Source organism: Lepus europaeus, chromosome 8, assembly GCF_033115175.1.
Source record: "Lepus europaeus isolate LE1 chromosome 8, mLepTim1.pri, whole genome shotgun sequence".
NCBI classification, from domain to species: Eukaryota; Metazoa; Chordata; class Mammalia; order Lagomorpha; family Leporidae; genus Lepus; species Lepus europaeus.
This window is the reverse complement of record NC_084834.1, coordinates 64,645,174-64,672,980: the sequence shown is the minus strand read 5'-3', so window position 1 is coordinate 64,672,980 and position 27,807 is coordinate 64,645,174. Positions and strand designations below refer to the sequence as shown.

The 27,807-nt window shown below is 41.3% G+C and overlaps 1 protein-coding gene across 1 annotated transcript in view; it reads left to right on the top strand.

Annotated features, from left to right (window-relative positions):
• Positions 1-744: 744 nt before the first annotated feature.
• Positions 745-27,807, top strand: part of ANK2 (ankyrin 2) — a 657,856-nt gene continuing 630,793 nt past the window's right edge. Inside the window, exon 1 of the mRNA XM_062199708.1 lies at positions 745-832. Coding sequence (XP_062055692.1) covers positions 761-832 — 72 coding nt within the window. The 5' untranslated portion in view covers positions 745-760. The remainder of the gene's footprint in view (positions 833-27,807) is intronic.

Here is a 27,807-nt window from a genome sequence, read left to right as displayed (position 1 = left end):
TCCCTGAATGTGTCCCTCCTCACCCACAGGGAGCGGCTGACAGAACAAAGACTGTGTGCGCGTGGAGGCTGGAAGTGGGTGGGTGCCTTCCACCACGCCCAGGGAAGACTGCGTGGAATAGGAAATGTGTGTGCGGCATGAATGGAAGCAGCCGGAGTGAGGGTGGAGAGCGGCGGGGAGGGGCCGGACGGGCCCCAACAGCCGGGGGCCTCCCGCGGGAACGTCTGCCCGTGATGCGGGAGCGCCGGCCGCGGAGCTCCTTGTCCCCACCCACCTCCCGAACTCCGGCGGCCAGTGGTGCTTATAGACATATTTCTGGGAGCTGTCCATGAGCTCATCGCTCTCCTGGCGGTGGAGGCAGCAGCAGCGAGGGCAGCAGCCTCCTTTCTCCCGGCGCCGCCGCTAGGATAAGTCCGGCTGCTCGCACCTTCAGGCACACACGCGCTGAGCGCGCCACAGCCCCGCGGCCAAGGTCGCGCCCGACCCCGGCCCGCCATGGCCCGGAGTCTCCCCAGCGCGAGGTAGGTGCGCGCGGGAAGGGGCGAGGAGCTGAGGCCAGGACTCCCCACGGGCGAGCTGAGGGGGACGGCCGCCCCTTCCACTCTGAGGAGGAGCGGCCCCTGCAAGTCTGCGGGGCGCGTCGGCTGCGGAGCTTCCCGGCTGCTCTGGAAACGCGGGCCTCAGGCCCGGCGCCGAGAACACGGAGCGGACGCGGGAGACCCGGGCGTGACAGGAGGAAGAAACCCCAAGCCACAGGAAGATGGCTTCTCCCACCTCCCCGGCCCCGGAAGGCGGGGCCTCCACCCCGCTGAACCCGCCGCGGATTCGTCAGGTGGGTGCACAGAGTGTGGGGAGGGGCGCCCGCACCCCCATTGTCCTCGCCCCAAGGACGGGGACCTCGCCCCTGTGCGGAGGCTGACAGTGGAGCGGGACCAATATAGCCCTGCCTGGCCGCGTCGCCTGGACCAGGACCATTCTCGAAATCTCTTTTTCTCAGTCTTATTTTCACACACACACACACACACACACACACCCTAGACAAACACGTCTTCCCCAAGCACACATGTAACTTCTGCTCGCACACACACTCACACGCACCCGCAAACTCCTTCCCGCACCGCACAGAGGCGCACACCCAGCCGTCACATGACCCACTGCAGAGCTGCACCGTTACAAGGAACCCCGGACGCCCTCACAGGGAGAAAAGAGTGCCAGACCCAAATCCCCCGGGGGCCTAGACAGGGGTAGCAGAAAGTCCTCATTTCCCACCACAGGAGAGAAGGACCCTCGCCTGGAGGTTGCTCATCCAACAACTGCAGCCCCGTGTTAGACATGAAGTGCTGGAAACCATGTGTCGCTGTTCCCCCGACGGCTGTGGAGACATAAACAGCTTCCCTCCACGCAGCCAAGGGGGACGCACAGTGCTGTGGCTGTTGGAAGCCCTGGTTTCTGTTTGTATGGTAATATTCAGGGAGTACTCCATCTGGTTGTGATCTATGATTTGGTGTCTACTAGGTTTTTTTTTCCTTGCTACCATTGCCAAGAACTAGATCAACATGATTGCAGCTGTCAGAAGGGTAGCAATTGTCCGCTCGCTCGGTTCGGGGTAGTGTATGAGGGTGAGACTATGGGCCACCGACTGCAAGTAGGCAGCCTCTTAACCAAAGAACCTTGGATTCCTGTTTGGGTGTAGGGTAAAACTGGCTGATAGATATTCTTGGAGCAGGGAGGGAATGCCCAAAGGAATGGACTTTTTCCTTGGCAGTGTGGGAATTCTGAACACCAGAGACTCCAGAATTTATGAAAACATGAAAGTAAAATTTGGTTGACCCCGAACAAGGTCTTTGCCACATTGAATTTTGATATGCACAGATAATGTTATATTAAGGACACTCTGTTTACATGCATTTTTAATATGATGCCTAAAAATTAACATGTACTTTTTTAAATACAGTCTGTGTCCCTAAGAAATTGCTAGGGTCTTAAATACTTATAGAACCCAGAAATCTAATTTTATGACAAAGCATTTTTAATTTCACTTGCAGCTCTTTTTTTTTCTGAAGAATTGTGATAGACATCACTAAATCTGGATTTGTGGTAGTTAGGCATCTAAGAATGAAGGTGAAATTGCTACTTAGAATATATGAGGAATCTCACGCTAAGGAAAAAATCATTTTTGTATCTTTTTGGCTAAGTATGTATGTATATATATATACACATATACATATATGTGTGTATGTTAATTTTTATGTTAGAATATATACACATAAAAGTCTTTTTTGAAATCTTGTCTTTACTCACTTTTATTCATATAAGGAATAGTATATATGAAAATAGTTACTAGGAAACATTTCCATTAAAAGGTCATTGTTGTTTTGCAGAGTAGACACTCCATTTGGGGGGGGGGCTTCATAAGTAAAAGCTGTGTAAAATAATATACTGCTGCAACATCCAAGTAGTTGGCTGGTGTCCTCTGCACAGGCTTTCATTATAGGACCCTCCAGAATCACTCTGTTAGAGACTGGTGCATTAATTTGCATAGGGTGTAGAAATAGGTTGCTGGAATTTTTGGTCATTCCAGTCTACTTGATTCATCTAGTCAGGTGGAAAGGAAGAACTGACAGCCTCTGGCTGCAGAGTTACTGTTTGCCTGCAAATGATTTTGAGCAAATTAGAAATCGAAAAACAGAAGGGATAGCCATGGTATCCTGCTAAGTGGTGAAATGTTTTAGGCCCTAAACACATTGTCTTTTAACTGTGTCACAGCTTCCTCTGGTGTGTTTCTCCATGTTCTTTTTTTTTTTTTTTTTTAGGATTTATTTTCCATGTTCTTTAATAATGCTTTTTCTAATCAATTATGCATTGGATCAGAATTAAATTAAAATCTGAATTATTTTCCTCTTTCTCAACCATGGTTGAGAGAGAATAACAGTAGTCCAAAGACATTGGAGATTTTAAAGATATTACATAAATTTAAGTAACAAATTCACAGGTCATAGTTTTAATTATATAATGGAAATTTAGAAATAAAATATTTTAGAAACACTTTTGAAGCATATAACTGGTGAATCAGTGTATTTAGCTACTAATTTCAATGAAAGTATGCTGTGTGCAGATTCATTCATCCAATAAGCATTTATTCAGCATAAGTGGTGTTTTGTGTCCTAAAAATAGAGAAATGGAGAAGACAAAAATCTTAACCATTATCAGCCCTATGTCTGTTTTTTAATTAATACAAGCATCAAACTATTTGAGATTTGAATTGCTTATAGGGTTCTTTCCACATTATTTAGATGAATTGTTAGTTCTCAGCTTTTTTTGTTTTAATCATTCCTCTAATAATGAACCTAAAGTATATCTAAATTTGCATATACCTAAAATGTTACACTATGTGTCTGAATTCATGTTTGCATCTATTTTCTGTATTTCTGGGTTTTTTTAGACTTAATGCTATTAGAATTATATATCATAAACTATATATATTTACAACTTGATCTATAGGACAAAGCTTATAGAAAATATTGATGTAGCCTAAAATATCTAAAATACTCCTGTATATTCATGCAGTATAATTAAAAATCTAGGTTTCAAAAAATCAGATCGAGAAAAACTGATGTTCAACTTCATTCTTTTAAGGCACAGAAAAATTTATCAATATTTTGTCTTCTTAGACTTTGAAGACATTAGGTATTTCTGGATTTTCCCTTTCTAGAGAAAAGGGGTATCTTATTTTATATTCAGGATAACAAAGGTATAGAATTTTCATCTACTTTATCAAACATGTAAGTGAAATTATATCAAGACCGATTTCCTAGATATAAGCCCATGTTTAGTCTTTATCATTATTTTAAATGATTTATTTGTTTTATTTTATTTGAAAGGCAGAGTTTCAAAGAGAGACAGGGAGAGAGACAGAGAGATCTTCCATCCACTGGCTTACTCCCCAAATGCAATGGCCAGGTCTAGATCAGGCCAAACCCAGGAGCCTGAAACTTCGTGCAGATATCCCCCCGTGGATGGCAGCGACGTAAGTACTGGGCCATCTTCTGCTGCTTTTCCAGGTGTGTTAGTAGGAAGCTGGGTCTGAAACAAAGCAGCTGGGACTCAAACTGGTGCTCCCAAGTAGGATGCATCACAAAGCAACAATTAACCCATTGTGCCCCAACACCAGTCCCCATTCATTTTTTTTAACTTTGTAACATAAAAGATTAAGATGATAGTTTTGTATCTGAGTTTTAAGATAATTTGTCTATATGTTAATACATATTAAGAGACTCATACGATTCCTGTGGCCATTACCAGAGACTTTAAATCAGTTACATAGATGAGTATTTCCTGAGATCTAGAAGTATAAGATGCATTGCTAGCATCTTTCTGGCCCGTATTATTTTTCTAATGAGTTCTCCTGGGAGTTTGCATGCATTGATTGCTGTGAGACTTGGAAGAGCTATGAGACATCTATCATCAGTGCCAGTAAGATTTATTGTCTTTCTCTTGTTTCCTGATCAATTCTTTCCTGAATCTCTGGGTATTGGTGTAATTTCATTACATTCACTTGGGCTCATTCTTTCTTTGCTATAAAAACTTAGAAAGTCTCATACATGAATATGGAATAATTAGCCAGGTATGGTACAGAGTTAGGCTTACTTTTCACAACAATCCTATGGAGAAAATACTGTCCTTCCCATTTTTCAGGCGAGAAAATGTGAGATTAGAGAAACTAAGCTATCCACTCAAGTTCATAGCCAATAAGTTGTAACTCAAGGAACTAAAAGTTGGCTTTAATGGTGCTGTGTTTCACAATTACTATCTTCCTTTTCTGATTTTCAGGCATTGTGACTTTTTGTTGTTTTAAGGTTTATTTGTTTGCAAGAGTGACAGGAGCAAGGGAGAGATTAAGAGAGAAAGAGAAAGATTGAGATTCTACCTGTTGGTTTACTCCTCAAATGTGCAACAGCCAGGGCTGGGCCAGGTCAAAGCCAGTAACCTGGAACTCCTTTGGGTCTTCCTTGAGTATGGCAGACACTAGTACTTGGGCCATCATCTGCTACCTTGGAAGTAGAGTAGCAGGGCATTGAACTGGCACCTTGTTATGGATGCTGGTGTGGCAAGTGGTGGCTTAATCCCACTATGCTACACTGCCTGCCCTTGTTGCTATTTAACAGAACTTCTAGCATTCTGGCTATTCCCGTCCAGTCTATAACCATTCTCATGGCATTCTCCTTTGCCTTACCTTGCCTTAATCACAGCACTTACAGCAGAGGTGAGAACATTATCAGTACTGAAATCCATCATGTGAAAGTAACTTGAATTCCATTTTCATTCCATGTTCTCTAAAAGACTATTATGGCTGCTGAGAGGAGAGAACAAGGTCTTAATTAACTTTTACTTCCCCTTGGAACACCTCAGTTATTCCTGCTGTTGCCACCATGGTCCAGAGAAAAATAATTCAGAGAATGAGAATTGTGGGCTAATGGAGAATCTTCTTGAACATGCAAAAAACAAAATAAAACAATAACCAAAACCACTCAAAAAGCCAACAAAAGCCATTAGGCTTAAGTTTTCAAGTGTTTTGGTTTATTTTATTAATTATTAATTTTAATCTTTATCTATGCTTATTGTTATTTATTGAATTTTCATGCCATGCCAAGTATTTGAATTACAGAAAAGAATAACTTAAAGAGTGAGAAGATGGGAGAAAGAGGCAATAGATGAGTATAGTGATTATTGATTTTATTAGATTACATTTTAAAATTTTTCTTTAACTTCAGATACAGTAAAATTTACTTTTTATATAGTTTAATGAGTGTGACAAATACTTCCAGCTGTATAACCATCATCACAGTTTAGGTAGGCAATAATTTTATCTCCCTGAAGCATTTCATTTTGCTAGTCCTACAAAGTCCAACAGTTCTCCCACCTCCAACCCCTGCCAGCTACTGAGATCTGTTCTCTGTCCTTGTAATTTTGCCTGTCCTAGAATATCATATAATTGGAGTCATCCAACATGTAACTGTTTGAAACTGATTTTCTTCAATAGCATAATGCCAGTAAAGTAAATCCAACTTCTTGCATGTGTCAACATTTTATGCCTTTTTATTACCAAGTTGCAGTATTCCATTGTACAGGTGTAGCACTGTTTAGCCATTTAGCACATTTGAGTTGTTTTCAGATTGTCGCAATTATGGATGAAGTTGCTAGTAAACATTTGTGTATATATTTTTGTGTGAATATAACTTTTAATTTCTCTTTGATGTACACCTAGAAATGGGATTGCTGGAGCATATGGTAAGTTTATGTTCAACAAACGTGAGATTGCCAAAGCATTTTACAACATGACTGTTGTTTTTATCTTCCTTCTAACAATGAGAGTTCTTTTTACTTTGCATATTTGTCAACATTTACATTGCCATTTTTTAATTTTAGTCATTCTAGTAGGTCTACAGAAGTATCTCATTGTAGTTTTAATTTGCATTTCCCTAATAACTAATGATATTGAACACTTTTCATGTGCTTATTTGCCATCATTATATTTTCTTTGTTAAAGTACACTTCCAAGTTTTTTGGCACATCTTTTATTTTATTTTTATTTAAATATTTATTTTATTTATTTGAAAAGTAGAGTGACAGAGAGAAAGAGATCTTCATCCATTGGTTCACTCCCCAAATGGCCACAATGGCAACAGCTGGGCCAGGCTGAAGCCAGGAGCCTGGAACTCCATCTGGATTTTACATGTGAGTGGCAGAATCCTAAATAACTGGAACATCTTATGCTGATTTCCCAGGCACATTTATCAAGGAGCTAAATTGTAAGTGGAGTAGCCGGGACTTGAACCAGTGCTCTGATATGGGATACTGGCAGCATAGGTGATGGCTTACACTGTGCCACTGTCCTAGCCTTTGCCCATCTTTTAAATTGGGTTTTTTTTTCTTACTGTTGCATTTAAAGAATTGTTTTTGTATTTTGAATACAAATTCTTTGTCAGATAAGTGATTTGAAAATATTCTCTATCCTGTTTTTTGTTTTTTCATCCTTTGCAATAACTTCCTCAGAGTGAAGATTTTTAATCTTGATGAAGTCTAACTATCAGTTTTTTCTCTTACAGATTGGGCTATTCTTGTTGTACCTAAAAACTCATTCCCCAATATAACACCACAAAGCTTTTTTTCCCATATTTTTAAAAAGTCTTCGTAGCTTTCACATTTTATATTTCATTCTATAGTCATTGCAAGTTGATTTTTAAAATTTTATTTAAAGTTTTTTTTATTTGCTTTCATTTATTTGAAAGGGTGGGGGGGAGAGATACAGAGAAAGAGAGAGATCCATCTTCACTCCTCAAATGCTTGCAACAGCCACGGCTGGACCAGGCTGAAGCCAGGAATTCAAACTCTATCAAACCACATGGTGCCAGGGACTCAAGTACTTGAGCCATCATCTGCTGCTTCCCAGAGTGTGCATTAGCAAGAAGCTAGAACAGAAGTGGAGTAGCCAGAACTCAAACCAAGCATTCTGGTATGGCAGGCAGACAATTCAAATGGTGACAACCTGCTGCATGACAACACCCAGCAATTATTTTTTTACTTTATTTTTATTATGTGAAAATCAAGGTTCCTTTTTTTTGCATATGTGTAGCCAGTTATTCCATCATCATGTGTTGAAAAGATTATGCTTTACTTATTAAATTGCTTTTGTAGCTTTGTCAAAAAATCAGTGATATATTGGCATGAGTTCAATTTCTGAACTCTCTTTTAGGTTCAGGTATTTTGAGTTTTTCAAACCTTAGAAAAAAGTAGTACATATATATTCTAAAAATCTTAGTGACATTAATACTTTTTAGTTTTTTAAAAATTACTTCTTGTATTTATTTGAAAGGCTGAGAGACAGAGACACACACAGAGAGAGAGCTCCCATCTGTTGCTTCTCTCCCACAAATGCCTTTAATGACGCTGATTTGGACCAAAGCCAGGAACTGGGAATTCAACCCTGGTATTTCATGTGAATGGCAGAGACCCAACTACTTGAGCCATCACCTGCTGCCTTCCAGAGTGTGCATTAGGAGGAATCTAGAATCAGGAGTGGAACAGGGACTCAAACCTGGATGCTTTGATATGGAATGTGGGTGTCCTAAGCAGCATCTGAACTGCTGTGCCGAATGTCTATAACTTAGCTTTTTTCTGTCTTTTCCAAAATTGTTTAATTAATTTGAAAGGCAAGATAGATAGATAAAAAGGGAGAGAGAGGGAGATCTTCCATTCACTCATCATTCCTGAAATACCTGTAACAGCTAGGACTGGACCAGAGTGAATCCAGGAAATTGGATCTCAGTTCAAGTCTCCCACATGGGTAACAGGAACCTAAATTCTCGAGCCATCATCTGTTGCCTTCCAGGGTGCATATTGGCATGAAGCTGGATCAGAAGTGAAGGTGGGACATTTCCCAGGCATTTTGGTATGAGGTATTGGTGTCTCAAGCAGTAAACTAATCTGCTGTGCTACAATAACCACTCTCAACCTTTTAGCTTTGCTTTTTAAAATAGTATTTATTTAATTTCCAACATAAACATCATATAAAGACACAACTACTCATATTTGCAAGAGAAGCTTTTTGTGAAAATGAAATGAATACAATAAAACTATATAAAAATTTAGAAAAAGATCAATTAATATTACATTGCATACCCTACTTGATGAATACAGAGTTCTCTCAGAGGCTTTAAAAAAACGATTTCTAAATCAGTTATATTGAATATGAGCAATAAGATTAGAAATAAATAGAGAGTTCAGTTTTTATTTGCTACAACCTTTTGAGATTAAGTTTTTGTGAAGAGTTATTATAAGGGTAGATTATGGTAAATTAAGGCGTTGATTATCTGTTTATAGTGACATACAGGGTTCAGTTTAATAGCCTGTAAATAGCTTTTATTGCAAGAATGTATAAATTGATTTTCAGTTATCTTTTGCTATATAACAAGCCACCTCAAACATAATGGCTTCAAATAACAATAATTGCATACTTTGCTCAATAATGGGCAATTTAGGCAGGCCTTGGTGCAGATAGGAATCAGCTAGAGGGACTGGAAGGCTACAGGTGACTCCAAGGCTGGGACAAAAATCTAAGGCTTGCTCATGCATATCACATGAGTGGTAGCCAAATCTTATTGGAGTGGCCGGCTGGAACACTTATCTGAGTCCACCCCAGGTGATGCTTGGCTTCCCCAGGTTAAGTTCTAAGAGTAAAATTTCTATGAAATAACAGCATAAGGAAAAGGCATCGTGATGACCTTGCCTTGGAAATCATGTAAGGTCCCTTTTGCCATACGCTGTTGGTTGAGGCGTTTCTCAGAGGCTCACCCAGAGCCAAAGGGAAGGTACATAGACACCACCTCTCTTGTGAGGATGAATATCAGAATCATTGTCAGAATAGCATGTGGGAAGGGATATTGCCCCCCTTTGAATATATCACAGAGAGTGAGAATCAAGTTAACACAAAGTAAACACATATCAAACAAGACCCAACATTGTGTTTTTGTATTTGGATCAGGAGTTAACATAAATGTGATAAGGACCAGTTAAAAAAGCATTTCACAGGATATACATTCTCATTTATATCTGCATGACTCACTGTCTGCTAACACTGTACTTTCATGCTTTGCCTTACTTTTCATTGTTTGGTAGTCCTGAGCTTAGAGAGTGTTACATATGATCTCCTCTCAACACAGCAGGAAAGACTTTGGGCTCTGGAGCCCCCACTCTGGGCTTCCTCTGATTACATCCTTTCCTACTAACTAGAGAGTACACGGGACCCAGGAAACTTACTCACTGAGGGCCTGCTCTTCCTCTTCTCACCTTAGCCCTGCTCCATCTGTCTCAAGGACTGTCCTCTGGCTTTGTTCTCCAGAGTTCAGGCTGTAAGGCTTGTTTTGCATCTCTGAGCCCAAGGATGCCTGCTTTGATGGGAATATGGACAGAGTTAGCAAGGGCTGGGGAGTCCACATGTCTTGTGCAAGATCTGATTTTATCACTTAATAACTGTGACCTTAGGCAAGCTAGTTCACCTATTTCTGTTTAGCTTTTCCACTTTGTGAGTGGGAATCATACTGGTATCCATTGCAAAAATTGCTTTAAGGATTAAATTATATAATGGACACAATGCATTTTGCTCAATGCTTAGCAGTTGGTAAATACTAAATAATTCCAGCTATTATTGTTATATGATAAATGCCAGGTAAATATCAGTCTCTTTCCCTTCCCCAGGATAGCATTAGGAGAGAGAACAACTTTCCCCAAAATTAGGCCCAGAAGTCAGAAATCAGATAAAAACAGCTTCCCAGATGCTGTCTAAGCAACTCTTGAGTAAATTGTACGGCCTTTTTAAGCATTAGTGTTGTCATCTATAAAATGGGATGAATCATCATTCTATCTCATAGATCCATTATTAAACTCTAATGGTACAATTTGTAAAAAATATTTATTTATTTATTTGAATGTCAGAGCTCCAGAGAGAGAGGAAGAGACAGAGATTTCTTCCATCTATGATGGCCTCAAGGGATATATGGAAAAAGCCAGACTATAATATTTCCCATTCCAGAAGGAATCACTTCTTAAGTATCCCCTCTAGGTATAGTTTCTGTTTATGGAAAAGTTTACCTATTTATACACCCCTTCCTCCTTTGTTTATATAAATGGAGGCCTACTATAAACATTGCTTTATATTAGCCTTTTTTCATAAAAATTTATTCTGGTTTTCATCCCATTTTGGTATATACATACGCTTCATTTTTAAAGTTTTAGCTATCTATTTAACTATCTGTACTGTAATTTTGCTCCCTCTTTATGAATGGGCACATAAGTTGTTTCCAGCACTTTGCTATAGCACACATCTTGTACATTGGTCATTAAGAACAAATGTGGGCCGGCGCCTTGGTTCAACAGGCTAATCCTCCACCTTGCGGCACCGGCACACCGGGTTCTAGTCCCAGTTGGGGTGCCGGATTCTGTCCCGGTTGTCCCTCTTCCAGTCCAGCTCTCTGCTATGGCCCGGGAGTGCAGTGGAGGATGGCCCAAGTCCTTGGGCCCTGCACCCCATGGGAGACCAGGATAAGCACCTGACTCCTGCCTTTGGATCAGCACGATGCGCCGGCCGCTGCAGCCATTGGAGGGTAAACCAATGGCAAAGGAAGACGTTTCTCTCTGTCTCTCTCTCTCACTGTCCACTCTGCCTGTCCAAAAAAAAAAAAAAAAAAAAAAAATTAAAAAATTAAAAAAAAAACAAAAAACAAATGTAAGTATATTTATACAGATTTTTGGATACATGTCCTGGTAGATAAATCCCTAGAAATAAAACTGCAGGCTCAAAGTCTACTTTTTACCTTCCACTCTCATTTCTGAATACTATATTCAGCAGTGTAGAACACTTTGAGTTAGAGGTCAGTGTTGTGACTCACCGGGTGACATCCCATGTCAGAGTGCCTGGGATGGAGTCCTTCCTCAGCTTCCAATCCAGTTTTCTGTTAGTGTACCTGGGAATCAGCAGATGCTTCAAGGACTTGGGTTTCCGCCACCAACAAGAGAGACCCAGATTGAATTCTCTGGTGCCTGGTTTTGTTCTGTGGTGAGCATTTGGGGAGTGAATTTCTCTCTGTGTGTCTGTCTCTTCCTCACCACTTCTTTACTTTTCTCTTTTCTCTTCTCTTCTCTTCTCTTCTTTTCTTTTCTTTTCTTTTCTTTTCTTTTCTTTTCTTTTCTTTTCTTTTCCCTTCCCTTCCCTTCCCTTCCCTTCCCTTCCCTTCCTTTTCCCTTCCTTCCTTCCTTCCTTCCTTTTAAAAGATTTATTTATTCATTTGAAAGAGTTACACAGAGAGAAGTAGAGGCAGAGAGAGAGAGAGAAGTCCTCCATCCGTTGGTTCACTCTCCAAATGGCACCAACAGTTGGAACTGCGCCAATCCAAAGCCAGGGGCTAGGAGCTTCTTCCAGGTCTCCCATGCAGGTGCAGGGGCCCAAGGCCTTGGGCCATCTTCTACTGCTTTCCCAGGCCACAACAGAGATTGGAAGTGGAGGGGCCAGATCCTGAACTAGTACTCATACGGGATGCCGGCACTGCAGGCAGTGGCTTTACCCGCTACGCCACAGTGCAAGCCCCTCACTCTACCTTTCAAATAAATAACAAATAGATGTTTTTTAAAAATGAGAAATCCTTGAGTTATAATCAATTATATTAATTTAGGTCTTATATGTAAAACTGCAGAACAAACTTCATGTTCTACAAATTCCTTATTGTTTCCTTTGTTTTTAAATGCTATAGCTTAAATATCAACATATTAGGAAAATAGCCCATAATACTTTGGCCAAAAACTTTTCTTCATTTAACTTCATTTGTCCCTAGTGTTCTCAATTTACATTATTAAACTCCAGAGTGTTATGAACGAGTACTATTTCTGTTCACTTCTCAGATTCTCACTTTCTTTTACTATCACTTAATGAGTAACCAGATAATCTAAACTTTAGGTTTCAGATGAGTTAAGTGGATGCATAGAGTATAACTTGCTCACAATCACTTAGCAAGCAAATGGTTGTCAGAACAAGGCCCTAATTACCATTTTCTCTTTAATCTATGCAACTATTTTTTTAAAGAATTATTTATTTGAAAGGTAGAGCAGCAGAGAGGGAGAGTCACAGAGAGCGAGAGAGAGAAATCCACTGGTTCACTCCCCAAATGGCTGCAACAGCCAGAGCTGGCCAAGCCAAAGCCAGAAGCGAGGAACTCCATTTGGGTCTCCTAGTTGGGTGAGCAGTCTTCTGCTTCTTTCTTCCACACTAAATTAGCAGGGAACTGGATTGGAAGTGGAGCAGCCGGGACTAGAATCAGCACTTCTGATATGGGATGCCAGCATTAAAAGCAGTGGCTTAACCATGCTGGCCCCTGAAATGTGATTTTTGATTGCTATCCTACTGGTTGAAATGTCATAAGGTTACATGGTTTAGGAGCCAGAATTGTGGCACTGTGAGTTAAGCCACTACTTGTAATGCTGGTATCCCATATCTTAGTGCTCGTTTAAGTCCCAGTTGTGCATTTCTGACCAGGATGAAGTTTTGGGCTCGTGGCTTTGGCCTGGCCCAAACCTGGCTGTTGTGGCCATTTGGGATTGAACCAGAGGTTGGAAGATCTGTTTCTTCCTCTCTGTCACTCTGCCTTACAAATAAATAACTTAACTATCATTAGAAGACACATTAACAAGGCCGGCGCCGTGGCTTAACAGGCTAATCCTCTGCCTTGTGGTGCCGACACACTGGGTTCTAGTCCCGGTTGGAGCGCTGGATTCTGTCCCGGTTGCCCCTCTTCCAAGCCAGCTCTCTGCTATGGCCCAGGAAGGCAGTGGAGGATGGCCCAAGTGCTTGGGCCCTGCACCCCATGGGAGACCAGGAGAAGCACCTGGCTACTGCCTTCGAATCAGCAAGATGCGCCGGCCGCAGCGGCCATTGGAGAGTGAACCAACGGCAAAAAGGAAGACCTTTCTCGCTGTCTCTCTCTCACTGTCCACTCTGTCTGTCAAATAAAATAAAATAAAAATCAGTCTTTGAAAAAAAAAAAAGAAGACACATTAACAATGGAATCCTCCCTTATATTTTTACCTGGATATTGTGAATGTAGTTGTTAAAAGTAGGTAACAAATTTGAAATTTCAGAAGTTGTTTAGATCATACATCTTGCTTGTAATTTTAGTTTTTGATTACCTAGACTTATTTATTTGAAAGGCAAATGTCAAAGACATAAAGAGAGAGAGAGACAGAGAGAGGGAGGGAGAGAATAAGAGAGACAGAGACAGAGACAGAGACAGAGATGGAGACATCTTCTATCCACTGGTTTACTTCCCAAGTGCCTGCAAATAGTAAGGCTTGGGCTGGGCTGAAACTAGGTATCAGGAACTTCATCTGGGTCTCATGTGGGTAATGGAAACCCAAATACTTAGATCATTATTTGCTGCCTCCCAAGCACATTAGCAAGAAGCTGGATTGGAAGCCAAGGCAAAACTTGATCCCATTCATTCTTGGGTGAACCAAGCAGCAGCTTAACCCACAATGCCTGTCCTATTGGTGGTAATTTTGAAAGATATTTCCTCAGACTTTTCAGAAGATAAATCATGATTATGTAAATCATGGTTCATTTGGAAAGAACCCAGAATACTTTAAACTTTTTCCTAAGTAGCGCATTAGATCCACAATGGTATAAATGATGAAATCAATTACTATACATAGCTTACTATAGTACAGATGGGATATGATAAAGACAATAATAGTGTGTAAAATACCAAGGGAGGACAGATCAAAGAAGTTTATTTTGGTTGAAGGAAATCATAATAGGTTTAGTGAAGTGGTTAAAATTTCAGTTGAATATAGGAGAATCGATTTCATTTTAATAGGTAGAGATTATAGAAAGAGCATGTCACTTCAGAGTGAATAGCATGAAGAGCTACAGAAAAATGGCAGAATATTGGGAGTTAGAATGGTTGCTGATCAAGTCCCCATGGCTAGAAGGAGTGACAAAAGATAAAATTGTAATGATAATTGGTATAATATCATGGGTTACCTTCAATTTACTAAAGAGTTTGGTCTTATTCTATAGAGGGTGTAAACTCTTACTGGCTCCATAAACCATCCTCCTCCTATCCCCAGATGAAAGTCAACTCCAAATAAAATCATCATCATCACCACTACTTAATCATCAGTGTCATATTGTCATAGTCTTACTTAAAATCTAGGGGGCCTGTGTTATGATTAGAGTTCAGGCTGAAAACAGACCTTTTGGGCATAACACAAACTGGTAGTACTGCCCGTGCCGCATGACCAGTGGCAAATCTTTGGAGTTGTGCCCAGGTAGAGGGGATAGCAGTCAGAAGAACTGCCAGACAGGAAGTCAAAGAAGATTCAGGGGTGAGCATTTGGTGCAGCAATTAAGACGCTGCTTGGGACACCCATATCCTGAGTTGGAGCAGCTGGGTCAAGTCCAGGCTCAGCTTCCAGTTCTGGCTTCCTGCTGATGTGCACCCTGGGAAGGAGCAGGTAGTGATGGCTCAAGTACTTGGGTCCCTACCATGCATGAAGGAGACCTTGATTGAGTTCCAGGCTCCTGCTTTTGGCCTGGGGCCAGCTCCAGCTGTTGTATTTAGGGAGTGAACCAGCAGATGGAAGATGTCTTTCTTTCTCTCTGCCTTATCGAATAAGTAAAAGCTAACTAATCTTTTTAAAAGGAAGAGAAACACTCAGAGAGAAAGGGAGACAGACCAAGATCTATCCTCTGGCTCGTTCTCCAAATGCCCACAACAGCCAGGGAGAGGCCAGGCTGAAGCCAGGAGCCTGGAACTCAGTCTGAGTCTTGTGTATGGAAGAGACCCAAGGACTGGCGACATCACCAGCTGCTTCTCAGGGTACATGTCAATAGGAAGCTGGAAGCAGAAATGGAGCTAGGACTGGAACCCATGTCTGCAGTGTGGGATGTGGATGTCCCAAGTGACTGCTGTGCCAAATGCCTATCCTGCCAGATTTGTCTTTTTAAGTGCTTTGTTTCACTAAAGTAGTAACAAATCTCTTTTGAGTCTTCTATACTGTCTTACATACAAGTTATTTATCTCAGCCTGGTATCTTACTAGGCACTTAATAATGAAACCTGTACTCCTGGAAATGCAATTTTTCAAATCCATTAACCTTTATTTAATTATATTGTAATAAATGTAGAAGGATCATATAATTTTTCTGTAGTGTATGATCTAATATAAACTGGGTTTGTCTGATTTTTTTTTATTGTCCTAAAAGATGAGCTTCTAAGACTAAAATCTGGGACTGATGTGGTACTGTAGCAGGTTAAGCTGTTGCCTGCAATGCCAGCATCCCATATGGGCACTGGTTTGAGTCCTGGCTGCTTCCCTTTTGACCCAGCTCCCTGCTAATGTGCCTGGGAATGCAGCAGAAGATGGTCCAAGTTCTTGGACCCCTATACCTACATGGGAGACCTGGATGAAGCTTCTGGCTCCCGACTTCAGCCTGGCCCAGCCCTGCCTGTTGTGATCACTTGGGAAGTGAACCAACAGATGGAAGATCAATCGATCTCTCTCTCTTTCTCTCTCTCTCTGTTTCTCTCTTTCTTCCTCTCTCTCTCTCTGTAACTCTGCCTTTCAAGTAAATAAAATAAATCTTTTTCTTTTTAAAGAAGTGTTTATGGAGAGGCCTGCATTTTGGCACAGCATGTTAGGTGGCTGCCTGCAATACAACATACCATATCAGAGCTCTAGTTTTAGTCCAAGCCCCTCTACTTCAATCCAGCACCCTGCTAATGCACCTGGGAAAGCAGCAGAATATGGCTGAAGTCCTTGGGCCCCTGCCCACAATGTGGAAGACCTGGATAGAGTTCCTGGCTCTTGGCTTTAGTCTGGTCCAGCTCTGGTCATTTCAGCATTTCAGCCATTTGAGGAGCAAACCAGTGAATGGAAGATTTTGTCTCTCTCTCTGCCTTTCAAATATATAAAATCAACCTAAAAAAGAGAAGTGCATATAGAATTTACTTAGACACCAATGAATATTTAGTTTAAGAAAATATGCAGGGGTAGATGTTGTGGTACAGCAGGTTAATCTACCATTTGGGATACCTATATCCCATAGTGGCAATTTGGTCCCAACACCTCCACTTCCTGTACAGGATCCTCTTGATGCAGCAGATGATGACCCAAGTAGCTGGGTTCCTGCTACTCATGTGAGATATCCAGAGAGAGTTCTGGTCCTTGGATTTGGCCTGACCTAGCCCCATCTTATGTGGACATTTAGAGAGTGGATCAGTGATGAAAGATATACCTCTTTCTCTGTCTGTCTCTGTCTGTCACTCTGCCTTTTAAATAAATAAAAATAAAGAAACAAATCTTAAAAGCTATTAAGAAAACATTCTTTTTGAATATGAAAAAAACTAAAGTGTGTAAGAGTACCAGGGCTGTTGACTAAATCAGGCTTCTAATTAGATAAGAAACCTTGTTTGCCAACTTAGAGAGCCTTATCTCCCTGCTAAAAGCTTGGGTTATTGTATAGCTGATTTAGTTCTTTCAACTGAGGATACAAAATGTTTTATTCATGAATGCCTCTTTTGTAGTCACCTTCAGTTCTGAAAGAGAGCCAGGAACACACATCCACCTCTAAACATCTGTACTTTCAGATACTCCTGCTTTCTTCCGTTCTGCTTTGGAGGAAAATTATCCTGACCTTCATCACATGACCTCCTAACTATTCTAGGACTTTGCTCTTTCCAGAAGTTGTCTGCTTTGCTTCCCAGTTCTTTTATCTTCATTGGCCATTGAGAGTGCAGCAAGGCAGAACCTGACAACGACAGGGAAGCAACCCAAATGCTGGGGACGGAGGCAGCTTTGGTTGAGAATTTAGCTAACTGAGGACTTCAGTCCTACCAGACTTGGCAGTTTTGAGTCTGCTGACCAGTCTCTTCCTCCTGAAGCTCTTCCCACCAGGACTGTAGGACATGTTCACATATTCAGCTAACTACCTCTGAAACCAAGACTCACACTTACTGAGCCTGGTGTGTGCCACGCTCTGGAAGTTCTTTACGTATGTTATACTGCATTTTCTCTTCCATTCTATAAGTACAATAGTTATTCTAAGGTAAAGGTGAAGAAACTGTGGTTTAGTAGTTTGCTTACAATCACACAGGTAAGTAAATGACAAAGTGAGAGATTCACATCCACATGTGTTAGACATGCAGGCCTGTGTTCTTAAATGATGCATGCTAGTCATGTTCAGGCCTGGTGATATGGAGGTGAAAACTCTCAATGCTCATGGAAATAGGATATAACTATGGGAAAACTAACTGAACAGAATGTGATGATTTGGATAATGGAGGTATGAACCAATGCAGTGGGGGTGGGGATGAGGGGATTTCTTTGCTTAAGGAATTCAGCAAAAGTCAGAAAAAGAAGATGGTCTTTAAGGAAGAGTAAGAGCTTGTGACTTAGTTGAAATAGGGAAGGAAATTTGAGTAGAGGAAAAGATGAGCTAAATAGGAGTGGAAGGAGTCCAGCGCTGTGGTGCAGCACGCTAAGCCACTGCTTGTGACACTGGCATCCCATATTGAAACACAGATTTGAGGCTCAGTTGCTCCACTTCCAGTCCAACTCCCTGCTAATGTGCCTAGAAAAGCAGTGGAAGATGGTCCAAGTGCTTGGGCCCCTGCCACTCATGTAGGAGACCAGGCTGGAGTTCCAGCATCCTGGCTTTGGCCTGGGCCAGCCCCAACGATTGTGGTCATTTGGAGAGTGAACCAGCAGATGGAAGATCTCTCTCATGCTCATGTGTGCATGTGTGCGCACTCCTCTGTCTCTTTCACTCTGCCTTTCAAACAAATGAATCAATCTTGTTTTTCAATGACGTGGAAAGGCAAAGCAAATTGCATTTTGGGACTTACCTGAAGTTGTGCATTGCTACAAGAAGGGTGCTTTGGAAGGGGTCACAGGAGAGGGGACTGGTGTCCCAGTCAACAGCTGGCTTTCCTACTCGTGTTTCCTAACAGTGCTCTTTATTGTTCTCCAGCACCTCTTTTTCCTTCATTTGCTATTTATAAATTAGATTCTTTCAAGGTTCTGCTTTCCATCTTTGATTTTTTTCAAGGAAATATTTGCACTTTTTTTCCAATCTTCAACTCTTACAGCTTCCATTATGATGCGCTAGTGTTTGTTCAATTAGTATCTACTGCTGAGCCCTCTCTTGTCCTAACACTTTCATCTGACTTCTGCAAACCTCCTGTTTTTTCTCCAATTGATCCTTCAAACTTCACACATCTAAAAGAATTTTACTATTTGGTCCCCACCCCCAAGCACTGCTCTTTCTCTTCCCTGTCTCTCATGGCACTGTCACCATGGCCAGTCACACCCAATTAGGAAACCTTGAACTGCTTTTGACTTCTTTTCATCTCAACAATTGTTCTTCACTCTTCACTCTTCTCCAGTCTCATGTTTACTGTCCAAGTGCATGCTTACATTATGTTTCATCTGGACCATATTATAATAGTTTCCTAATCTGTGTCATTCTCTTCTATTCTGTACAGCCAACACATTTGATCATGATACTTCCTGACAAAACAAGTTGTACATTTATTTCTCTAATTGCCATTATGAGGTGTTGACAATAGAAAACATCTTGTACACAATATGAATAGTTTAATCTTTGCAATTTGAAATTAAAGTTTCACATATATGGACTATATAGATGGAGAAGCGTAGAGCTCAACTTTATAGTATACTTTAATAAACAAGGGATTTCAAAGTACTTGACTATGTAATGCATCACTCAAATATTTGTTGCCTAGAGATTATCTGGCATATGGAAAAATCATTTTGCACTGACAAAGGGCTTACATCTGGTTGTGAGTATTAGAGGAGGACCAAGGACATAATGGTCCCATGGTACAGAAATTTTTTTCTAGCTGTTTCTCTGAGAAGTGCCAAGGGATTATCTCACTATTTAAGAAAATTCCCTACTCTACCCCCACTTGCATCCATTGGCTCCTTTTGTTGTCTTCTTGCTGGAGATAAAATAAAATAGTTGAATCTCCAAGGTTCAGAAGCCGCCTTCAGAGTTGGGTAGTGAAAGGTAGGAGGCAGAAAAAATGCTAAGGAAAGGGTGGAACAGAGGATGAAGAATTCTATCGTGCTTCTGAGATGGGGGTTGCCATTGTGATGGACATAATGAACTCTCCTTTATCATCCTGGAGCTGACTGGGAATTTGGCTGCCTTGAAGAAGGCAGTGTCTCAGCCTGGCAGGAGAAAGACCATGAGGTTTCAAATTGGAATGTAGAAGTGTGAAGTAGGGGAAATGATTCTCATTATACTGCTCCATTTCAAAGGGGGAAAGTAACAATGAAATTGTTGAATTCCAAATTGAAGGTGTTAGGATTTATTGTGTCTAGCTAACAATTTTTGGGCACAAGTGATGGAAATGGCTTTGTGAATATTAATAGAAAAGATATCAAAAATAACTCAGTGATTGAGTAAGCCACTCATGACATCATGGGGTAGGCAATTGGTTTACCAGTTGAAATGCTGCTTGGGACACATGCAACCCATACTGGAGTGCCTGGGTTTGATTCTTCCAGCTATGCTCTGTTTATGCAGACCCTGAGAGGTAACCATGATGGCTTAGATAGTGTGGTTGTTGCCACCCATGTGGGAGACCCAGATTGAATTCCAGGTTCCTGGCTTCAGTATGGCCCAGCCCCAGCTTTTGTGAGTCTTAGAGATTAACTGAGGATTGAAGGTCTCTCCTTCTCTCTCTCTACCTTTCAAAAGAACAAAATAAATAATTAAAAATTAAAAGCAAAATAAACTCATGACTTCTAGAGTAATCTGTGAAAGTGAATTTCTCCTAGAACAGAAGTGAAAGCATCAGAGAAAGAATTTTCTTTTCTTTTTTTAGAAAGCTTTTACTTAATGAATACAACTTTCATAGGTACAGCTTTAAGAATATAGTAGCTCTTCCCCCCATCCCATTCTTCATTAAGATTCATTTTTAATTTTCTTTATATACAGAGGACCAACTCGATACTAAGTAAAGATTTCAATAGTTTACACCCACACAGACACACAGTATATAGTATTGTTGAAGACAAGTTTTACTGTTAATTCTCATAGTACAGCTCATTAAGGACAGGGGTCCTACATGGGGAGTAAGTGTACAGTAACTCTTCTTGTTGATTTAACAATTGACACTCTTATTTAAGACCTCAGTGATCACTCTTTTTTGTTGTTGTTGTTGTTTTTTAAAGATTTATTTATTTAAAAGTCAGAGTTATAGAGAGACAGGAGAGGCAGAGAGAAAGAGGTCTTCTATCCAAAGTTCACTCCCCAATTGGCCGCAACTGCTGGAGCAGTGCCAATCCAACGCCAGGAGCCAGGAGCTTCTTCCGGGTCTCCCATGCAGGTGCAGGGGCCCAAGGACTTGGGCCATCTTCTACTGCTTTCCCAGGCCATAGCAGAGAGCTGGATTGGAAGAGGAGCAGCCGGGCACCCATATGGGAAGAACAGGCGCCCATATGGGATACCAGTGCTTCAGGCCAGGGTGTTAACCCACTGGGCCACAGTGCTGGCCCCCAGTGATCACTCTTGACATGAGGCTCTTGACATGAGCTGCCAAGGCTATGGAAGCCTTTTGAGTCCACAAACTCTGTCATTATTTAGACAGGGCCACAAGCAAAGTGGAAGTTCTTTCCTCCCTTCAGAGAAAAGTACATCCTTCTTTGATGGCCCTTTGAGAAAGAATTTTCATATCTTGCATGCAGTATATCAGATTTCTTTCATTATTCTTGATAGAACAAAGCCTTCTCACTCATTCCCCAAAAGATAGATAAACATTGGAATTTATTCCTTGCCCTTGAATCTCAATTAGGTCTCACATCCTGTTGCCTTCATACCCCACCCCTGAATTCTTTCCCAGGTTCCCAAGGCCATGCACGGCCACCTGAAAGACCAGTCCATAGAATTCCCCTCCCCCTTCTTATGCCTACTCCTAAACCTATCCCTAGCTGTCCTAAAATATAAAAAGGCCTGGCTCCTGGGGCTGGGGCCTTCTGCCACATGGTCCATCAATGTGCACACTGGCAGTTGGTTACCCACCTCTACAAATTTATTTTCTCTGAATAAATTCGGTCTGGCTGTAGATTCATATACTGCCTCCGCTCTGTTCTGTGCCTCTTTTCCTAACATTTTTGGTGCCCCATGTGTGGAGGCACCAATCTGTGCCTCTTTTTCTAACACTTCTCAAATTAAAAACAAATTAATTTGGGGTTGAGCATCCAGCACAGTGCTCAAGACACTGCTTGGGATGCCTGCATCCCATATCAGAGTGCCTGTGCTTGACTCCTGGTTTCCATTTCCAGCTTCCTGTTGATGCACACCTTGGAAGCAGTAGGTGATAGCCAAATACTTGGTTCCTTGATACCCACATGGCAGACCTGGATTACGTTCCAGGCTCCTGGCTTCGGTCTGGCCCAGCAGTGGCCATTGCAAGTATTTGGGTAGTGAGCTAGCAGAAGGTCTCTCTCTGTCTCTGTTTGTTTTTCTACTTTCAAATAAAATGAAAATGAATTAAATGTTTCTTTTAAAAGGTAATTTTTAAAATTTTATTTATTAATTTTCATTTTATTTGGAAGACAGAGATATTTCATCCACAGATTCATTCTCCAAATGTCTGCAACAGCTAGGGCTGGGCTGGGCAAAGAACTTAGTGTCTCCCATGTAGTGGCAGGGACCCAAGTACCCAAACCATTACCTGCCACCTCCCAGAGTGTATATTGGTAGCGAGCTAGGTCAGAAGTGCTATGGGGAGGCAAAATCGGACAGTCTAATATAGAATGTGGATAACCCAAGCAGTACTTTATCCATTGTGCCAAACACCCACCTCTCCTCAAAATTAATAGGAAAAAAAGTAACCATGTAAAAAAATTCTATTGTGTTAACTTGTTTTTGTTTTAAAAAGATTTATTTATTAATTTGAAAGGCAGGGTTACAGAGAGGCAAAGGCAGAGGCAGAGAGAGAGAGAGAGAGAGAGAGAGTCTTCTATCTGCTGGTTCACTCTCCAAATGCCACAATGGCCGGAGTTGCACCAATCCGAAGCCAGGATCCAGGAGCTTCTTCTGTGTCTCCCATGCAGGTGCAGATGCCCAAGGACTTGGGCCACCTTCAACTGCTTTCCCAGGCCATAGCAGAGAGCTGAAATGGAAGTGGAGCAGCCAGGAGTCGAATTGGCACCCATATGGGATGCCGGCACTGCAGGTGGCGGCTTTACCCACTACGCCACAGCGCCGGCCCCTGGGTTAACTTCTGTTAAATATCCATAGCTTCCTGGCTCTTCAGCCACTTTATTTCACCCATTTCTAAAAGGCTCTGGCATTTGGCAGGTTCTAAATTGCTCCAAGGCTGACAGGAATAGCTCCAGAAGAGATTGTGATACAGTTGCAATTTATCTTGGGTTTGTGTCTTCAACTTTTTTTGTTTTATTTATTTTATTTTTATTTATTTGAAAGGGAGAGAGAAGAGAGAGAAGACAGAGAGAGAGAGAGAGGAATCTGAGGATCTTTGCTGGTTTTATTCCTCAAATGCCCACAATACTCCTGACTGGGTCAGGACAATGCCAGGAGCCAGGAACTCCATCTGGGTCTCCCATGTGGGTAGTAGAAACACAAGTACCTAAGCCATCATCTGCTGCTTCCCAGTGTGTGTATTAACAGGACGCTGCAATCAAAACTGCAGTGAGAACCTGAACCCAAGCACTTTGATGTGAGACATGGGTGTTCTATGCAGTAACTTAATCACGGCACCACAATGCTCACCACTTCAACTTTCTTTGAATCATCTTACTTCTACCCCCCACCCCAGTGCATTTGGACTTGGAACACGTAGTAGTAGTACTAGTATTTCTCTGTCTCTGTTTATCTCTCTCCTCTCTCTGAAAATGGTGAAGTTTTGATCCAGAACCACAGCTATTTAATGGGAGATTCTGCCTAAACCATGTGCAGGTGCTCATAGTCAACATATACAGGTGCTCACACATGTGCCCATATTACACATATGCAAATATAGGTATTTCCACTAATTATGAATTGTGGCTTAAAGCACAGGGCATTGCTATTTGCTTAAGAAAAAGACCAGAAGTTGTTAGTCCCAGGTTTGATGGTTCAGTGGCTTAACAATGTCATCGATGATTGAAACTTCTCTAATCCTTCTACTTCACTGTCCTAGGGGAATGGTTATGTCATCTTATTTGGTCACCAAATGAATGCCACAGTTCCAAGCATCATATCTTCATATAATAGTGTTCAAAGCAGAAAGCAAGGTTTGGGGAGGGTATCGAGGGTGACAAGAAGTCCTTTTCTCTTCATTTCCTATCAAAGCGGCAAATCTTTCTGTAGAACTCATTGTGCAATCATGCCCTTTCGTCTTGTTAGTGGAACTGTGTCATGCACCTACCCCTAGAAAAATCCCTAGCAATGAAGAATAGGATACCATGCATTGATGCTGAATTTATTGCCATCCAGCTGGTTGGGAAAAATTAGAGAAAGGTGATAGGAAGCCAGTCAACAAAATCTTCTACACCTACACAGCTAGAACTTGATTGAATTTAAAGACTCATGAACCTGTAATTATTTTACTGAATATTTATCTCTCTTAGGCTTAAAGACTGAATGTTATGTTCAGTTGCTCTAGCTCAATGGTCAAAAAGTAGCTATTGAGTTCTTTTTCCGCTTAGTTAACTCTACAAGGGCTGATCTACATGGAAACGTAAACCACTTCATGTTTTATGTTCCCATGGTGATGAAAAGCATTATTATCCAGGCGCCTTCCTTTAGAATCTAACAGCAAAGGACACAGGTAATGATCACTGGAATGACAAAGAGAGGGCTTGACAGTTGCTGAGGATGTGTTTGAAAGAGTTTATTCTTCAGTTGATGCATATCATGGCTAAAATTATAACTGGATTTAAACTTTTAAAATATCACCAATAGAAACAAAACTTTCCTTTTTAGACTCTAAAACTTCTAAAGAAATATGTTAGAGGTGGTCTATATAACAATTCCTGCAATAATTATTCCTTTAAAAAAAAAAGATTTATGGGGCTGGTGCCATGGCATAGCGGATAAAGTCACCACCTGCAGTGCCGGCATGTCATATAGGTAGCAGTTCAACACTTGGCTGCTCCACTTCCTATACAGCTCCCTGCAATGGCCTGGGAAAGCAGTCCTGCACATGGATGGGAGACCCAGAAGAAGCTCCTGGCTCCTGGCTTCGGATCAGCCCAGCTCCAGCTGTTGCAGCCATTTGAGGAGTGAACCAGTGGATGGAAGATCTATTTCTCTCTGCCTCTACCTCTCTGTAACTCTGCCTTTCAAAAAAAAAATGTATTTATTTATTTGAAAAGCAATGTGACAGGAGAGAGAGAGAGAGAGAGAATCTTCCATTTGCTTGTTCACTCCCCAAATGCCCACACAACAGCCAGGGTTATGCCAGGCTGAAGCCAAAAGCGTGGGAACTCCACTTGGATCTCCCATGTGGGTGGCAGGAGCTCAGATACTTGAACCACAATTTGCCGCTTCCCAGGAAAATTAGCATGGAGCTAGATTGGAAGTAAAGTAGCTGGGACTTGAACTGGCATTCCAGTATAGGATACGGGCATCCCAAGTGGTGTCTTAAACTGCTCCACCATAACCTCAAAGCAGTGCTTGAAGATGGCCCAAGTGCTTGTACCCCTGCTACCCATGCAGGAGACCAGAGGAAGCTCCTGGCTTCTGACTTCAGTCTGGCTCAGCCCTAGCCACTGCAACCATTTGGGGAATGAACCAGGAGATGGAAGATGTCTTTCTCTCCCTCTCTAGCTCTGACTTTCAAATAAATAAAATAAGTCTTTTTTTGAAGAAAAAAAAAAAACTTGAAGCCCTGGCTCTCCTGGAACACACATTTTAGTAGTGGGGGAAAAATGAAAATAAAGAAATACACACGCACACATGATACTGATAAAGATATCACCTGTTATGCATCAAAAGGGCTGCTATCAAAACCAAACCAAACCCAGAAAATTAGAATTGTCGGTGAGGCTATGGGGAAATTGGGACCTTCATGTTCTACTGGCAGGGAGGTGAAGTAGTGTACCTACCATGGAAAATGTTATAGAAATTCCTAAAAAATAAAAAATAGGAATACCATATGATCCAGAAATTCTACTTCTATGTTTAAACACAAAAGGATTGAAAGCAGGGTCTCCAAGAGATATTTATATACTCTGGTTTATAGCAGCATGATAACCAAAAGCTAGAAGCAACCCAAAGTCTATCAACAGATAATGGATAAATAAGGTGTAGTATATACATATGATGGGATATTATTCAGGCTTCAAGAGGGAAGAAACCTTGACAAATGCTATAACATGGATGAAAGGGAGTTTCATCATGCTAACTGAAATAAGGCAGATAAAAAAAACAAATACTGGGGTGGGTATATGGGGGCAGTGGGTTAAGTCACTGCTTGGGGTGTTAGCACCTCATTTAAGAGTGTGGGGTTTGATTTCTGACTGATTCACCTATGATTCGGTTTTGCGCTGATGTGTCTGGGAAGGCACCATGGGATGGCTCCAGTATTTGTGCCCTTGTCACACACGTGGGAGACCCAGATGGAGTTCCTGGCTCCAACTGTTGTGAGAATTCAAGGAGTGAACCAGCGTATGGAAAATTGTTCTCTCTGTCTCTTCCTTTCCTTATTACTCTACCTTTCAAATAAATGAATTAAACTTAAAGACAAATACTGTACTATTTCACTTACATGAGGCACCCAGACTAGTCAGATTCATAGCAACAGAAACCAATGGTGGTTTCCAGGGGTGGGGGAAAGGCAAGTGAGGTGTTGATGTTTAATGTTTATAGAATTTCAGTTCCACAAGTTGAAAACCGTTCTTGGAGATTGCTTGCATAACAGTGTGAATGTGCTAAACTGTACACTCAAAAAGGGTTAAGACAGGGGCAGCAGGTTAAGCTGCCGCCTGCAATACTTGCAACCCATATTGGAGCTTGAGTTCAAGTCCAGCTTCTCTGCTTCCAATCTATCAGCCTGCGAATGCACCTGGGAAACCAGCAGAAGATGGCCCAATTGCTTGAGCCTCTGCCACCTGTGTGGGAGACCTGGCTGGAGTTCCTGGCTCCTAGCTTTAGCCTGGGCCAGAATTGCAGCCATCTAGGAAGTGAACCAGCAGAACTCTTTCTCTCTGTCTCCCTCTCCCACTCTCTCTCTCATTCTGCTTTTCAAATAAATATAATCTTTTTTAAAAAGGTTAAGATGATAAGTTTCATGTTATCTTACTTTATCACATTTGAAAAATACAAATCAGTAAAGCATTTTAAAATGTGAGGTAGTAATAAGGGCTGTGGAGAAGATGAAACAAAGGTGCAGGGTGCAGGGCTAAGGCAGGGGTTGCTATTTCAGATTTGGGGGCAGAGGGCACCTCTCCGACAAGTGACAGGCAAGCAGAGATCCCAAGCACGTAATGGAAGAAGTGCACATTTGGGGCTGAGCATTTTAGGCAGACGTTCAAGCAAATGGTAAAGCCTTGGAGTGTTCTAGGGCTAGGGAGAGAGCCATTTGTAGCTCAAGCACAGAAGCAGGAAGTAGACGGGCAGAGTGAGTTCTCAGAGGTTGGGGGAGGCAGATTGTGCTTCAAGTTATGCCTGAGTTTGTAAAAATCATCCTGTTGTGAATAAAATAGGAATATTCTATATCTCTGTAATTGTAAACAGCATGGCTTTTTGTTTGAAAACAGATGCTTATGTTGACTTAAGTCAAATGTGTATTTCATTTTCTTACCTCTAAGCAGTAAACTGATTAATGCTTGTATTGGAGCCTACAGTTCCTAACCTCTATTCAGCGTGCTTCCTCCTCCCTTTTTCATATTGCCATTTTTCTGAAGAACCAGATTTCCAACATTTTCAATTTACAGACTGAATACTGTGCTTGTATCTTCAGAGTCTGAAATTACACTTACTTTAAGAATTATTTTATTGCAACAGTAAATTTAAAAAGTACAGAAATCAAAAGTAAAACTGCTTGATTTAAGAATTATAGATAACTTAGTGGAACTTGATCTTTTCACTTATTATAAATATCAAATTTTAGTTTACTCTGGTCTTTTAAAAATTTTAAAAATACATATTTTTATTTGTTTGAGAGTTAGAGAGACAAAAAGAAAGACAAATCCAGATCTTCCATCTGCTGGTTCACTCCTCAGCTGC